General features: G+C 48.5%; 1 protein-coding gene across 1 annotated transcript in view; it reads left to right on the top strand.

Annotated features, from left to right (window-relative positions):
• Col15a1 (collagen type XV alpha 1 chain) overlaps positions 1 to 13,423 on the top strand; it is a 104,722-nt gene that overhangs the window by 58,906 nt on the left and 32,393 nt on the right. The window contains exons 12-17 of the mRNA XM_021160109.3: positions 1,769 to 1,861; positions 2,956 to 3,081; positions 3,609 to 3,671; positions 12,164 to 12,199; positions 12,574 to 12,714; positions 12,909 to 12,974. Coding sequence (XP_021015768.1) covers positions 1,769 to 1,861; positions 2,956 to 3,081; positions 3,609 to 3,671; positions 12,164 to 12,199; positions 12,574 to 12,714; positions 12,909 to 12,974 — 525 coding nt within the window. The remainder of the gene's footprint in view (positions 1 to 1,768; positions 1,862 to 2,955; positions 3,082 to 3,608; positions 3,672 to 12,163; positions 12,200 to 12,573; positions 12,715 to 12,908; positions 12,975 to 13,423) is intronic.

Genomic DNA, 13,423 nt, shown 5'->3' with positions numbered 1-13,423 from the left:
GGCTGAACCGTTCGTTCATCTTATTTGTCAGGACAGCCATTTCTCCGCAGGCTTTCTGACAGCTGACAGCTCCTTCTCCCTTCCCTCCCTCCTTCTCCCTTCCTGTCTTCCTCCACCTCTCTTTCTCCTCCTCACATGGACACTTGTGGCATCCACAGGCATTTTCTTAACACCGTTATGCCAGGCTATGGACTAGAGGGGCTCTCAGGAGAAGTCCATGGTTTAAGGATGGGAGGAGTCAAGACCTAGAGAGGCTTTCCGGCTGTGGTAGAATGAGCAGTTCACTGGTTCCAGATGCCAAACCTCTGGCAGGGCCCAAACAAGGGCTGCAGGAATCCTCAGGCAACACCCCGGTTTGTGCAATGTGTCTGCATGTGCAGCTTATCCTACGTGCCCCTTCCCTTTCCAGTGGGATGCGGGAACAAAGGGCCAATGAGCCCCGAGAACCAGCAGGTGGTGGTTGTAGGGGTCAGGGTGACAGGGTATGCCTTGGGCCATCCTTATAAAAGGAAATGCCTTCCTTCAGTTTGAGTTTAAAGATTAAAGGTGGACAGTTTCTACAGAGAGGAAGGGAGCAGTGAGATATGTGTCACTGATCCCGTGGGTCTCTTTAGGATGATGCTGTGGAGAAGGGGCATTCCCTGGACCTCCAGACTCTATGGCTCCTTCAGTCAGACCTCAGGCTTCCACTGTTCTGGAGGCCTGTATAGGGTTCAGCTCCATATTTCACTTATATCATTATATTTTCTGGGCTCCCGATGGAGCAAGAAGGGTACCCCAATTAGTCCCTGACTCAAGACATGGTTCTTTCTCTGGGCTTACTATCTCTAGGATTGACACTCCAGAAACAAACCATGAATGCCCTCAATGGGTCCCTCTCTGCTTCCCATCTAGGCCTCCCAAGTTCTCCAAGTGATGTACTCCCTCCTCCGTCAGATGAAAGCATCAACGTTCAGTGGGGTTTCTTACCTCTAGTGCTACTACCTCTGCCTTGTTTACTGTTCTATTGCTGTAAGGAGGCACCATAACCAATGCAACTTATAAAAGAAGACATCTAATTGGCTGCTTGCTTACAGTTTCAGAGGGCTAGTCTATTACCATTAAAGGAGCACGGTGGCAGGCATGCAGGCAAGTGCTGGAGAGAAAATGAGAGCTTACATCTATCTGACCCTCAAATTACAGGCCAAGAGAGACTGAGACTGGGCATGGTGTGGGCTTCTGAAACCTCAAAGCCCACACCAGTGACATGCCTTTTCCAGCAAGGCCACACCTCCTAATCCTTCCCAAATGTTTCCACTATTTGGGGACCGAGTATGCAAACATAGGAGCCTATGGAGGCCATTCTCATTCAAACCATCGCAACTCCCTTCTGATGGCCACAGGACAGTGAGTCCTGCCCCTATCTCTAACCTACAACCCTGATCCTCCTCGGACCCCTTAGTGAGGTCTTGGCATAGACATATTTGACAATCAAATAAAGCTATTCCTAAGTCCTTACCTGCAGGATGCTTTCACACTGGAAGATACCTAGGAGCTAAGTCTGGAGATATAACAGAAGGGCTTAAAAGGAAGCTGAGTCCAGGCCACCTATAGGCTGTACCCCGGGGAGGCTGAGGCAGGACTCAGCTGGAAAGGGGAGTAGAGGTGAGACCAGAAGAGAAGTTGGCCATAGATATTTTAAGGCTATGGAATATGAGCGCTTGAGGTGGCATAACTGTCTACAGAGACTGGAGGTTGAATCTGCATGTGGGGATTTCTTTTTCTTCAGGTAGGAGTGGAGGCCGAGGGGTCAGGCCCTGTTGGGGGCTTGGATGAGGGCTCAGGCTCTGGAGACATCGTGGGCAATGAGGATCTGCTGAGAGTGAGTATTAAGGGTTTTGAGGGCTGGTATTGGGGACCTGGGAGGGAAGATCGTGGGTCAGGCAGCAGTGACTATAGATTGGCCCCTTGGGATCTGTTGACTCTTGTGTGCGGCAGTCATCCCACACTCCCCATTACTTCATACATGTTTGATATTTACACCAAATTTTCAATACACATGAGCCTGGATTTGTGTTGAGAACCCCCTTCGCCTCCTTCCTCCTTCCCTGGAATCAGTTCTTTTCTCCCTCATAGCACGTTTGTTCACTGACCTTCACCTCTACCCATGTCTCCTGCCCACCCCCTTATTTATGAAAGAATTACCCTGGTTTCTTCTATGTTTGGATCACAGCTCACACTCAGCTTCTAGTGTAAAATCCTGCATAGCCCCCAGTCTGTTCTTGGCCCATTCTTGGTGCCTATGGCACATCTGGCCTGCCCAAGGCTGGGCTCCGCCAGTCCTCTTTATAAAATGCTCACAGGGAAGTGTGGCTGGTTCTAGATGCAGCTGTTGCCCCATCCTTGGCCCCAACCCTCTCTCCAGCCCTTCCCCTGAGCCCTGTGCTGCCCCAGCGTGAAGCTCCACTTAGCTGCCCTCTGCCAATTACTCATGCCCAGGGCTGGAAAGGTTCTGGGCTCAGTGAATGGGTGGTGTGAAAGCCCAGTAGATCTACCAAGAACATTCTGGGCTGGTAAGATTTGACAGCCCAGCAGGAGGCTAAGGAAACAATCCCCTTTAGTAAGCATTTCAAGATGAGGCCAAATACAGGCTGTTTGGCTGACCTTATAGTCAATTAGAAAGCTGAATTAGCCAAGGCTCCTCTGGGACTTAGATAATTGGCTCTTTATCGTATGCACCATTTGGGAGAAAGCATGGTGTGATCTGCTTGGAAAGCTGTACATTCAAATGTCAGCTCCCTGCTTTCCAACTGCGTGGGTGTGAGCCCTTGAGCCTCATGTCTCCTCGAGCCTCAGTTTCTCCCTGTGCAAGGAACCCCAATCCTACTTTACGGCTTGTTTCGAAGATTGGAAAGAAGGTTAAATACATGCTTGGTATTCAGCCTCTCTCATTGATTCTAATAAACTGTCTTTCAGGGTCCTCCAGGTCCCCCAGGCCCACCAGGATCACCTGGAATCCCAGGGAAACCAGGAACTGATGTTTTCATGGGACCCCCGGGGTCTCCTGGGGAGGATGGAGCTCCTGGTGAGCCAGGACCCCAGGTAAGCAACTGCAACCTCCTCCCTCACCCTGTGATCATGGAGGTGTCCATGGGGCTCCCTTTCATACACAGATTGCAGACCCAGCACTACCCAAGGCTGAAAACCAAAACCTTCCCCATCTGAATCATTGCTGAGACTCTAGGGAAGGACAGCCAAGAACCTTCTGTATGCACCAGTTTCCTGATTTGTGTGTGTGCGTGTGTGTGCATGTGTGTGTGTGCACGCTCACACACGTGCTGGTTGGGGCTGAAGGCTGAAGGCTCATGCAGGTTTTGGAATTGACCACAGCATACCACAGTTAGGCCTGGTATGGGAAAGCCTTGGATAATCTATTCCTGCTCTGCCCCTGATGTCCTTCAAGAACAGAGCTCTGAGCAGGTAACCCAGAGAGAGCAGAGTGGGTTTGTCTTGGGTCACAAGCTGCAAGCCAAATGGCCTTGAGTTCCCCAAGCTTCTCTCCTCCTTGTAGGGTTTTGCATGGTTTTTAGCAGAGATTCTGTGAACTAATTGTCACTGATATTCCCCAGGGCCCCGAGGGACAGCCTGGACTTGATGGAGCCTCTGGCCAGCAAGGAATGAAAGGAGAGAAGGTAGGGGACAATGTGAGGTTCCCACCCAGGATGGCAGCCTGGCCACTCTCTCACCCTAACCTGAGCTTGTCCCCTGTGTTATTCTCTTTCTTCACCTCTCTGGGATGTTCCCACCATTGGGCTCACAGTCCCCTTACCTGTTTCTCCTTCCCACTCCTGTGTGCCATAGCATCACTGAATAGTAGTGACACTATCTACTTCATGCCCTACCTATGACCTTGCTGTGTATCCTGACCAGACATCCTTCTCTTCCTGACCACCTTATAGCATTAGGACCTTCCCTGATGTCCTCTCCTCCTATAGTCATCCTCTGTCTGTGCCTGTCCACCTTCAGGTAGCAGACACTCACCGAGTCCTGAGAAAATATCTATGGCACCCTGTTGGGCAAAGCCCGAATGCATGTTGTGATTGGCACCAGCTGTTTCTGTAGCATGTGACTACTGCTCACTGCTACAGCTCTGAACAACAAGCCAGTTGCTGTATGGTCCTCTCCAGAAGGTTCTAAGCCGCCACATGTGGTATCTGCCTTGTCAGGAATGCCACTTCTTTTTGTCATTAATACCTATTTCAGATACAGTGACCCTCCTTTATCCTAATGGTTATAAGACCCTTCTCCACACATTTATATTGTTAAACAATAAATTGTTCCTTGTATACACACACACAACAAACACAAACACAAATACACACACACACACACACACACCTATTTAGTATCTAACTTAAGTACTGTAAAAGATTAACTGCAATAACTCATGATACAATAGACCAATCATAACAATATACCATAGTAAAATCACTGGTATCACTACTGTCTACTTTAGAGCTATCATTAGGTAAAACAAGGGCTAATGAAAGGGTGAATGACGGTCTGCGGATGACAGCTAAGATACTGATGAGTTGGTAGTATATAGAACATGGATATGTTGGACCAAGAGATTGCTTATATCCTAGGTAGGATGGAGCAGGAAGCTGTAAGATTTCATTGTTCTGTCGAGAACAGTGTGAACTCTAAAACTTGTGAATTGCTTATTTCTGGAACTTTCCATTTAATAATTTCAGCCTCTGGCTAACAGAAAAGCTGCAACCAAAGACAGTGGGACTTGGATAAGGTGGGGGGGGGGGTACTAAATGCCCTTCTCTTCCGTCTTTTGGAGTCAGTGTTTTGTTTGGGATTTGTTAAGATGAGGTCATGTTACCTCGGCTGGATTGGCCTTGAACTCGTGATCCCTCCACCCACCGTCTAGCGCTAGAATTATAAATGTGTTCCAACATGCCTGACTTCTCTCAACATTTCCAGTTCCTTCTTCCTCTTTCTGAGAGTACAGGGAGAACCTTCTTAGCAATAACACAGAAGTTGCTAGCATTCCTGTGTAGCCTGAACCCTTATCCTGCCTTAGAGCCGAAATATCCTTCCAACCCAGCACAGCCTCTATTAGTCTTTTATGAGTAAGTGGAATATTCTTCAAACAGCATCTTAAGCTAGCATTTCTCCTTAGCCTGCTTTCAGTCTACTGAGGTCGCCTACTACCCATGCCTGTGCTCTTGGGGAGGGGCAGGTCATGCCTCTATAGCCTTACCAGACATAATGAAGACATGCCTCTTTATACAAAGAGAGATAATAAATAAAAACAAGACACCTTGCACTAGCGATATGTTAATGAAGGTTCAACAAACCCACTGTCTAGGAGGTAGGGGCCCTGTACCTCACACCCATGAACATGTGTGAAGTGTTTCCTGCTGGGGCACCATGGCCACTGAGTCCAATCCCAGTTTCCATCCATCGGCCTTGAGTGTGCTTAACTGAAAGGGTAAGCTGATTTTTGAATTTTTCTCAGAAAAAGAAACAACGTGCAACCTTAGGGAAGTCATTTTATACAAAACAACGGCTTCATAAGAAATCTAGGTCTGCGGGAAGCCCCGCCAACCTACACTTACCTTGTCTGCTCCTACAAAGCAGCAACTAAACCTCCCACACTGTCTGTGCTTGCAGACACCCTGGGCTGCATACTGACGCCCCTGTTGGCTACAGCTGGCTCAGCTGCACAGCAAGGAGGAAGAGCCACCCTGCCCTAGATAGCTGCTGCAGATCTATTTTGCTGGTTTATTCCTGGCATTTGCTAAGAGATCCACTGTTGTCCTGGGCGCATGGGATGCTTTGGGGATAAGCAAAGGCGGGCTCTAGAAGGACTTGGACATTTGGATTTGGAGAGTTGACGGGAAAACAAACAGTCTGGCATACAGTCACATAAATGGCTTCATTTGGGAAGGAAATGAGTGTCTCAGGGTCCTTATGAGACATCAGCTGCAGTGATCCATTTGACCCCCAGCTCCTGTCACAGTGTCTTCTTTTGGCTCGCACATCCTTATTGACAAGGTCTAGCCAGGACTTCCCATGACTGGATAATCTGAGTTATAGGAAGTCTTTTCTCATGCTATCAATCTGGGCTATAAACCCAGGTAATTACGCAAAATGGAGGACAGTCCCATGCCTCCCAGGCTGGCCTCCAGCTCCATAAGAGCTGAGGATAACCTTGAACTCTAATCCTCCTGCCTCTCCCTCCCAGTGCTGTGCACTGTCATGCCCAGCTCAAAGTGAGTTGCTTTCCCACCATGCAGAATGAGTAAGACTCAATTTATTTGCCTGGGAAATGCAATACTCATATATAAAACCAGTGTTACCAAACATGAACCTGTCATCAAAGTGTAGATGGTCATTAAGAGTCTATCTAGTAGATTTTTTATGATGTTCAGCATAAACAGAGGCACCTTTTATCTTCCCCATGCTAACCTGAACAGCTAACCATGACACCTTTATCCCAGGAAGGAAGAGGTGAGAATGGCCTATTTTCGCAGCTGCAGAGCAGACCTGGGAGGGCAGTTGAGGATCCTTCTAGAAAGCAGGATCCTCGGATATTATTCCTTTTGCATTGAAGCTTCTGCCTCCAGTTCTGCCAGGACTGAGGCATGAAGTCTTCAGGATCCAGGGTATTCATGCTATGCATCTGTCGTAGAAGGTTCTGAGACACCCACACAGGAAAGAGTCTATACTCTGAAATTTTCTTAACTACTCAGAATTTCTGAGGAAACTTTAGTGCCCAAGAGCTGTCTTTGAGTAATCTCACTGGGCTGGAAATGTCGACGTAGACTCAGCTTCTGTCTTCTCTTGTCAACTAGAAGAGAAATTTGACGATGTCGTCACAAATATCTCTTAGATATCCCAATCTGCTTTGGAACATGGCTCATGTGATAGCATCAGGGTACCTTTGAAGACTCTGAGGGTAGATCTGCTTTTGCCTAGAATCCAGAAACCAGCTGTGTTTGAAGTCCAACACACCACAGTATTGGCTTCTTGGCTTCTCTCTATTATTATCAGTTGGCTTTGACACATTTGCGTGGAGGGTTTCCATAAAACCAAAGAGACTAGTCTGTAGAGGATCATTACTACAAAGCTCTCTCACAAAGCCTGCAGACTACCCTACAAGGAACTCCAGCAGGAAAAAAAGGTCGTGTATCTGGGCCTTTCATGTCTCCTTTATATTGACATCTTGTTATATCCTTGATAATTCCTTGATAAATTTTCTACTGAGTTCTGTTAGCATTCTTGATGCTCTGACTAAATACCTGAGAAATGGTAGAAGAATTTGCTTTGGCTTTTGGTTCAGAGGTTTCAGCTCGTCGTGGTGGGAGCCCACGGTGAGTCAGAGTCAGGGGTCAGAGGCTCCGGGCATCACAGTAAGAGTCAGTGGTGGGGCAGTACAGAACAGCTCGTGTTAGCCAGAAACAGAGTGCATGCCTGAGCTAGTAGCTCTCCTTTTCCCAATTGTATTCCATCTGGACCCCTAGTCTATGGGTCATGCCCCTCAGATTCAGGCTCATGGCCTCCCTCCTTATTTAATCCTCTCTGGAAACACCACAGATATGCCCAGAAGTGTGGCTTACTGATCTTGACATTCTCAGGCCCATCAAGCTAATAGTTAAAACTTATCATCACAGATTCTAAGCTACAGCACAGGCATGGTAGCTCACACCTTTAGTCCTGGTGCTATGGAGCCAGAAGCAGGAGGATCCCTAAAAGTGTGAGGGTACCCTGGTATATTTGCATAGTAAGTTCTAGGTCAGCCAGGGCTACATAACTGAGACCTAGTCTCAAAGTGCTAAAAAAAAAAAAAAAAAAAAAAAAAAAAAAAAAACAAAAAAAAAAACAAAACTTAAAAAAAGTGAAGTACGACCTTATGACACACAGTACTGTTGTGAGTTAGTCAGCTGTAGAGTTGATCTCTCCATAGCTTCCTACGTACAACCACATATCTCTACTAGTTGGAATTCCAAGAAAGCGCTGGACTCAATGCACACAAGTTCTTCTGGCTAAGGAGTGGTGTCTGCTACTGTCTCACTTCGGAAGTTCAGCAGATTTCCTGAGCTATTTCTCACAGTTCTCAATTTTTACCCTATTCGTTCATGAAAGCTCCAGTAAGATAGACCCTTCTACCCCCTGGCTAATCTGCTCATGTTCCAATCTGATGGCCACCATGCCTGCGAGGCAGTGGACTGGACCTAAGCCCTACCTTTTCCAAGCTGAGTAAAATAACAAGAGAGAGAGAGACAGAGACAGAGACAGAGACAGAGACAGAGACAGAGACAGAGAGAGAGAGACAGAGAGAGAGAGACAGAGAGAGACAGAGAGAGAGAGACAGAGAGAGAGAGAGACAGAGAGAGAGACAGAGAGAGACAGAGACAGACAGAGAGAGACAGAGACAGACAGAGTCTAAGGTGGTTTCTAGAACTTTCTATCAATCTGCTACAAGATCTACTTGGCTTAAATGAACTTGGGAAAGCTATTGGAAATAATGCATTTCCCCTTTCATGATACAGTTCTTTTTAACGGGATCAATCGGAAGTGCCGCTGAACCTCACCAGAGTTGGGGCAGCCTTAGGTATGATTCACAAGAGCCCCGCTGGTGGTTGTGTGTCTGGGAATAGATAGTTTTCTTAAGGAGGTACTGAAGCAGACAGTGTGCACTATGTAACTGCTCGGCCCAAAGGGAAGAGAAATAAGAAACTGCAGCTAAATAGGGACTCAGTAACTTGAGACACATTTCTGCCCCAGGTCACACACCTTTCATTGCTCAGTGTGCCCCTGTTGGCCATTGGTGAAAGTGAGGGTGGGGGTGGGGCGAGAATGGGGATGGGATGGGAGTAGGGGTATGGGGGTGGGTGGGTGCTGTCTTTGATCATGACTACTTACTCTGCTTAGTGTTCCATTTCCTTGTGTCTCCAAACAGCCAGGACATCTCTGATGGCTTCTGGGCTAGAGGGCATTTGAGCTTCTGCAGGGCTGCCTTAGGGCCAGCTACAGAGGATTCTGACTGTGACCATTGGGGACACTCCAGCATCCTCTCCCTGCCCTGGGAGTGAGGTGCCACCTCCAACAGACTCAACACTTTTCCTGCTCAAATCCTTAGCCCAAGGACTGAGCAGGGTCTCCTGACCAAGGAGCTGTTACTGCGATGTGGGGCCTTTCCTCTATGTCCCATAGTTACTAGGCACCTGTCTTCCTTCAGCACTGTTGGAAAGAGAGCCCACATCCATGGAATCCTGAGCCTCACCGCAGGGAGCTCCCTGGAGCCCGAGGAAGGTTATCAACAGGCCCCTGAGCAGAGAGCACTGGACAGAGAAGCCTGGTGCCTGCCTGTGGGTCTCTGGGTGGCTTGTCTGTATGCTGGACTACCCAGCGATGCTCTCACCTTTGCCATTTACCTGAAGAATGTCCTATAGGCTCACTCCCAGTAAACATTCCCAGAGCCAGCTGGAAGGAACCTGAAAAAGTATTCAATTCCTGGCTTCTTCCTTATGCCTTTCTTGGCAGAGCCATGAGACAAGGAAGTGTGTCAGGCTCTGATGGGAGGTCAGAGAAGCTCTGCCTTAGGCAGTCTTTGAGTGAATTTGTAGTTAGAAAAGTAGGCAAGGTGGACACACCTTTCATTGCTTTCTATGTCTCATGCTTCCTCCTCCAATATTCTTGAAGGATGATATACGTTGTCTTCAGAGCGGGTCTGTGCACAGCAAACTTTCCAGACTTTGGCTGTTTAAAATCTTCTGTTAGCCTAGTGATGCTAACACTTAGGATGCAGAGGGAGGTGATCTCTATGTGTCTGAGGCCAGCCTGGTCTATCTAGATAGTGAATTCCACACCACACATAATGCCGTCCTGGCTTATTTGGTTGCGTGGGCAATTTTAGGTTTGAAACCATTTGCCCCAGAGCTTTGAAGGTAAGCATTCCGTTATGGAGGATGAGCTCAGATTTCACTTCTAGTCCCAGCCTACCTAAAGCCACCACCTCTTCCCTTGGCAGGTTTTAGGAGTCACTTCCCTTTGCTTGGTGTGCTGAAATCCCTTGGTGCGTCGTTGCTGGATGTGGATTCTTTAACGCATGTATTCTCCCACTTGGTGCTAAAGAGCCTTGGGGTGGAGTGGCGTTTAATCTGGAGGCCTCTGGGTTGTGAAGCTTCTGTGATTTGTTTTTCCAGAAATGTTCAACGTAGACCTCAGCCTTCTGCTAAGGTCAAGTGCAGGAATGTCAAGTTGTTGTCTGCTTGCGTGCTGCTTGCTCTGTTCTCTTTACTCTTTATTCTGTTTGGTCAGTAATTGGAATTCCCGATTATCCTCCTAGCTCTATTTGGGCATTCTTCCTATGCCTTTTATTCATTTGTGCTAGTTTTCAGAGCAGTTCTTCATCCTGTTCTTTGGTCTTCTCGGCTGTATTTCTCTCCAGGGTGTGTCTCTTTCTCTTAGTCCCATAGAGTTCTTCATTTCAACCATCATAAGTTTTTATGACTGTGGCCCCCACTGTTCTCACTGTTCTTGTTTTGTGATTTTTGTCGCGTCTTCCCTCTTCTCCCGGAAAGCATCAGCGTTCGTAGCATTCTTGTTGCGCTGTGTTCTTTGTGCTGTTCCTGACTTTGTCTCCTCCCCAGTGTTGCCTTTCCTCAGATCCGGGATTCTTTCTGTGTGTTGGCTAACAAAACTGGCATCTCATGTAGTGTCTAGGCCTCCGTTGGCATTAGACCATTGAGGAAGTAGACACTGGCTACTTCTGAGGCATACAAGTTTCTCAGTGGGGATGGAAAGACCAGAATGTCCATCTCACAGGACACCTCAGAAACTGATCGCACTTTGGGTACCCAGGGATCTTCCAGGCTTCCAGAGCACTGCCCTCCCTTTGCTCCTGAACATAACTCTTACTGTTCTTATGGTATTAAGGCACCCCCAGGTGCTCCTTGGCACGAGTGTGCAAGAAGGTGAGGGGAACTGGGGAAGGCTGACGGCTATCATGAAGTAGAAACTCATCCTGTCTCCCTGTCAGAGGATCCTGGGGACATCCCTACTTCTTGTTTCCTTCAGGGTTACCCCTGGTCCTTCTCCCCACCCACCCTATGCACACTCTTGCTTTCTCCACCACCGAGCAGGGCATTTCAGTCTCTGTGGTTCCTCTCTGGATGAAGCCTTCTTAGTTTCCTGTCTGTTTCACTTTGGCATTTCAGGCCAGGGGATTTCTGTCTTACTTGAGGACAGTAATATAGACTCACCACCTATTCTACCGGTGACGGAGGTTACTGCTATGCATGGGATTTAGCCCAGGAAAAGGACAAGGAAAGATACAGTCTTTCGTGGCTGGCACGTCATAGTCTGAGTCATAGCTTCTGTGTGACCATGCGATAGCTGGGCTATCTCCTGCCGGAGAACAGCCTTCGATAGGTTCACAGTTTCAGGGTTTGAGGTCCAGTTGCCTAGCTACGTTGTTTGGTCTGGGCCATGTTTGAGACAGAATCAGGGCAGCAAGATGACATGACAGAGCACAGCTTCGAGCTTTCTTGGCAGTTGAGGGCAAGGTGGTGGTGTGGATGCAGAGCTGACTGGCTCCCTGTTTCTTCTAACTTGGCCCATGGACCCCCCCCCCAGCCTATGGGATGGTGCTACCCACATTTGTGGCACGCCTTCCCCCACTTATTTGATGCTCTCTGGAGACTCCCTCAGAGACACACCCAGAAGTGTGCTTTACAAATCCTCAAGGCACTTCTCATCCCAACCAAGTTGATAATCAAAATAACCACTACCTCTTCCCTTGTTTAAAGTTGTAAGCACCCCTTACCTCTATCATGACAGGAGGCAGGGTAGGGGGCAGCTGCCTTGGTGTGAGTCTCCAAGAGACTGCTTTGATCTCTCCAGCTTCCTGCCAACTGCCTTAATTTAATCTCAAGGAGGAGGGCTTGGTTAATTATTGAAGAATGGGTTTCTCGAGGTTTGGGCTTGACTTGTTCAAGTAGACTGATATCTATGGTAATGTGCTCAGCCTGGAGACACCAGACAAACCCAGACAGAACAAGCCTGTTGTCATAGCCTGCTATTCACTCGTCTGTAATTCTGCATTTCTCTTTGAGCAAGCCTAGCGCGTTGCATCCTAATTGGTCCCTGTGTTCGTGTGTTTCAGGGAGCAAGAGGGCCTAATGGTTCGGCTGGCGAGAAGGTAATTGAGAATAGCTCTTCTCCCCCTCTACTTTCCTCTCCAGTGTACCCTTGGGCCAGAAGAGCGAACCCATAAATGTCACAGAGCAAAGAGAAGCACTCCCCAGAGCGAAGGCTCGGGAAAGATAGGCCAGCTGGGATGGTGGGGAGCCAGCCCGGCAACGTTCCTCCTTCCTCAATACTCTAGTAAGCACATCAGCCAAGGGAAATGCCAATTAGTGAGACAGCTGTTCTGTGCCATCAAGCATCGCCCATCAGACAATTTCTAAACTTAATTAGCTTCAAGGAGTCATTTTCTGACTCAGGTGCTCACACGGCTTCTTCTGGGGGAGGGGAGAAGCTGCAGCTGGTAACTATCCTGTCGTCTCCTTACAGGGCGACCCTGGAAACCGAGGCTTACCAGGTCCCCCAGGGAAGAATGGAGAAGTTGGCATCCCTGGGGTCATGGGACCGCCAGGGCCTCCTGGACCCCCTGGGCCTCCAGGCCCGGGATGTACCACAGAACTTGGATTTGAGGTACGTTTGCCCTTTCTGTGGCTGAAGAGTGATGGAGGGTAAAGAGCCCTGGAAGCCACACACACTGGGTACTGGCCTCTGGGTAGAGGCTTTGTCAAGTCTCCTGTGAGTTCCTTGCCCCCGGCATCCTGCTTGGTCCAAGTAGGTAGTTGCCTGGCAGTGAATTCTGAAATCCTTGATTCTTCCTTCCCCAGATTGAAGGCTCTGGGGACGTCCGGCTGCTGAGTAAACCCACAATCTCAGGACCCACCTCTCCAAGTGTAGGTAGACTTCTATGAACCCTTTTCTGAGAGCAGTCCTGATGTTACCCCTGGGGGAGGAGCTCAATTTGATAATTCACACACACTATGCCTCCTGCCCCGTGCTGTGCTGCCTGTAAGGTACTCACTGCAGTGAGGAAACTTGATGGTCATCTTCGTCCCTACTGGCCAGTTCCTTACTACTGAGCATCCCTGTTTCATGGCTTCCTGTCACCGTGTTAGGCTCCCACCAGGTGCCCACCCTGTCCACTTGCTCATCTCCAGCAGGCGTTGCCCTTGTCCTGTGTGGTACACCTGCATGAAGACACTCCCCTGGATATTCTGATCATTGTCACACGGAACCCAGAGCCAAGTGCCGAGGGAGTAACTTCTCATGTACAAGACAGCTTCTCACACATACAGGATCTAAGGGTGGGGTCAGGAGGGTACTTTCATGCTGGGAGAGGACC

Source organism: Mus caroli, unplaced genomic scaffold (assembly GCF_978045245.1).
Source record: "Mus caroli unplaced genomic scaffold, Mus_caroli_1 scaffold_6, whole genome shotgun sequence".
In the NCBI taxonomy this organism is placed as follows: domain Eukaryota; kingdom Metazoa; phylum Chordata; class Mammalia; order Rodentia; family Muridae; genus Mus; species Mus caroli.
This window is presented reverse-complemented; position numbering and strand designations above follow the sequence as displayed.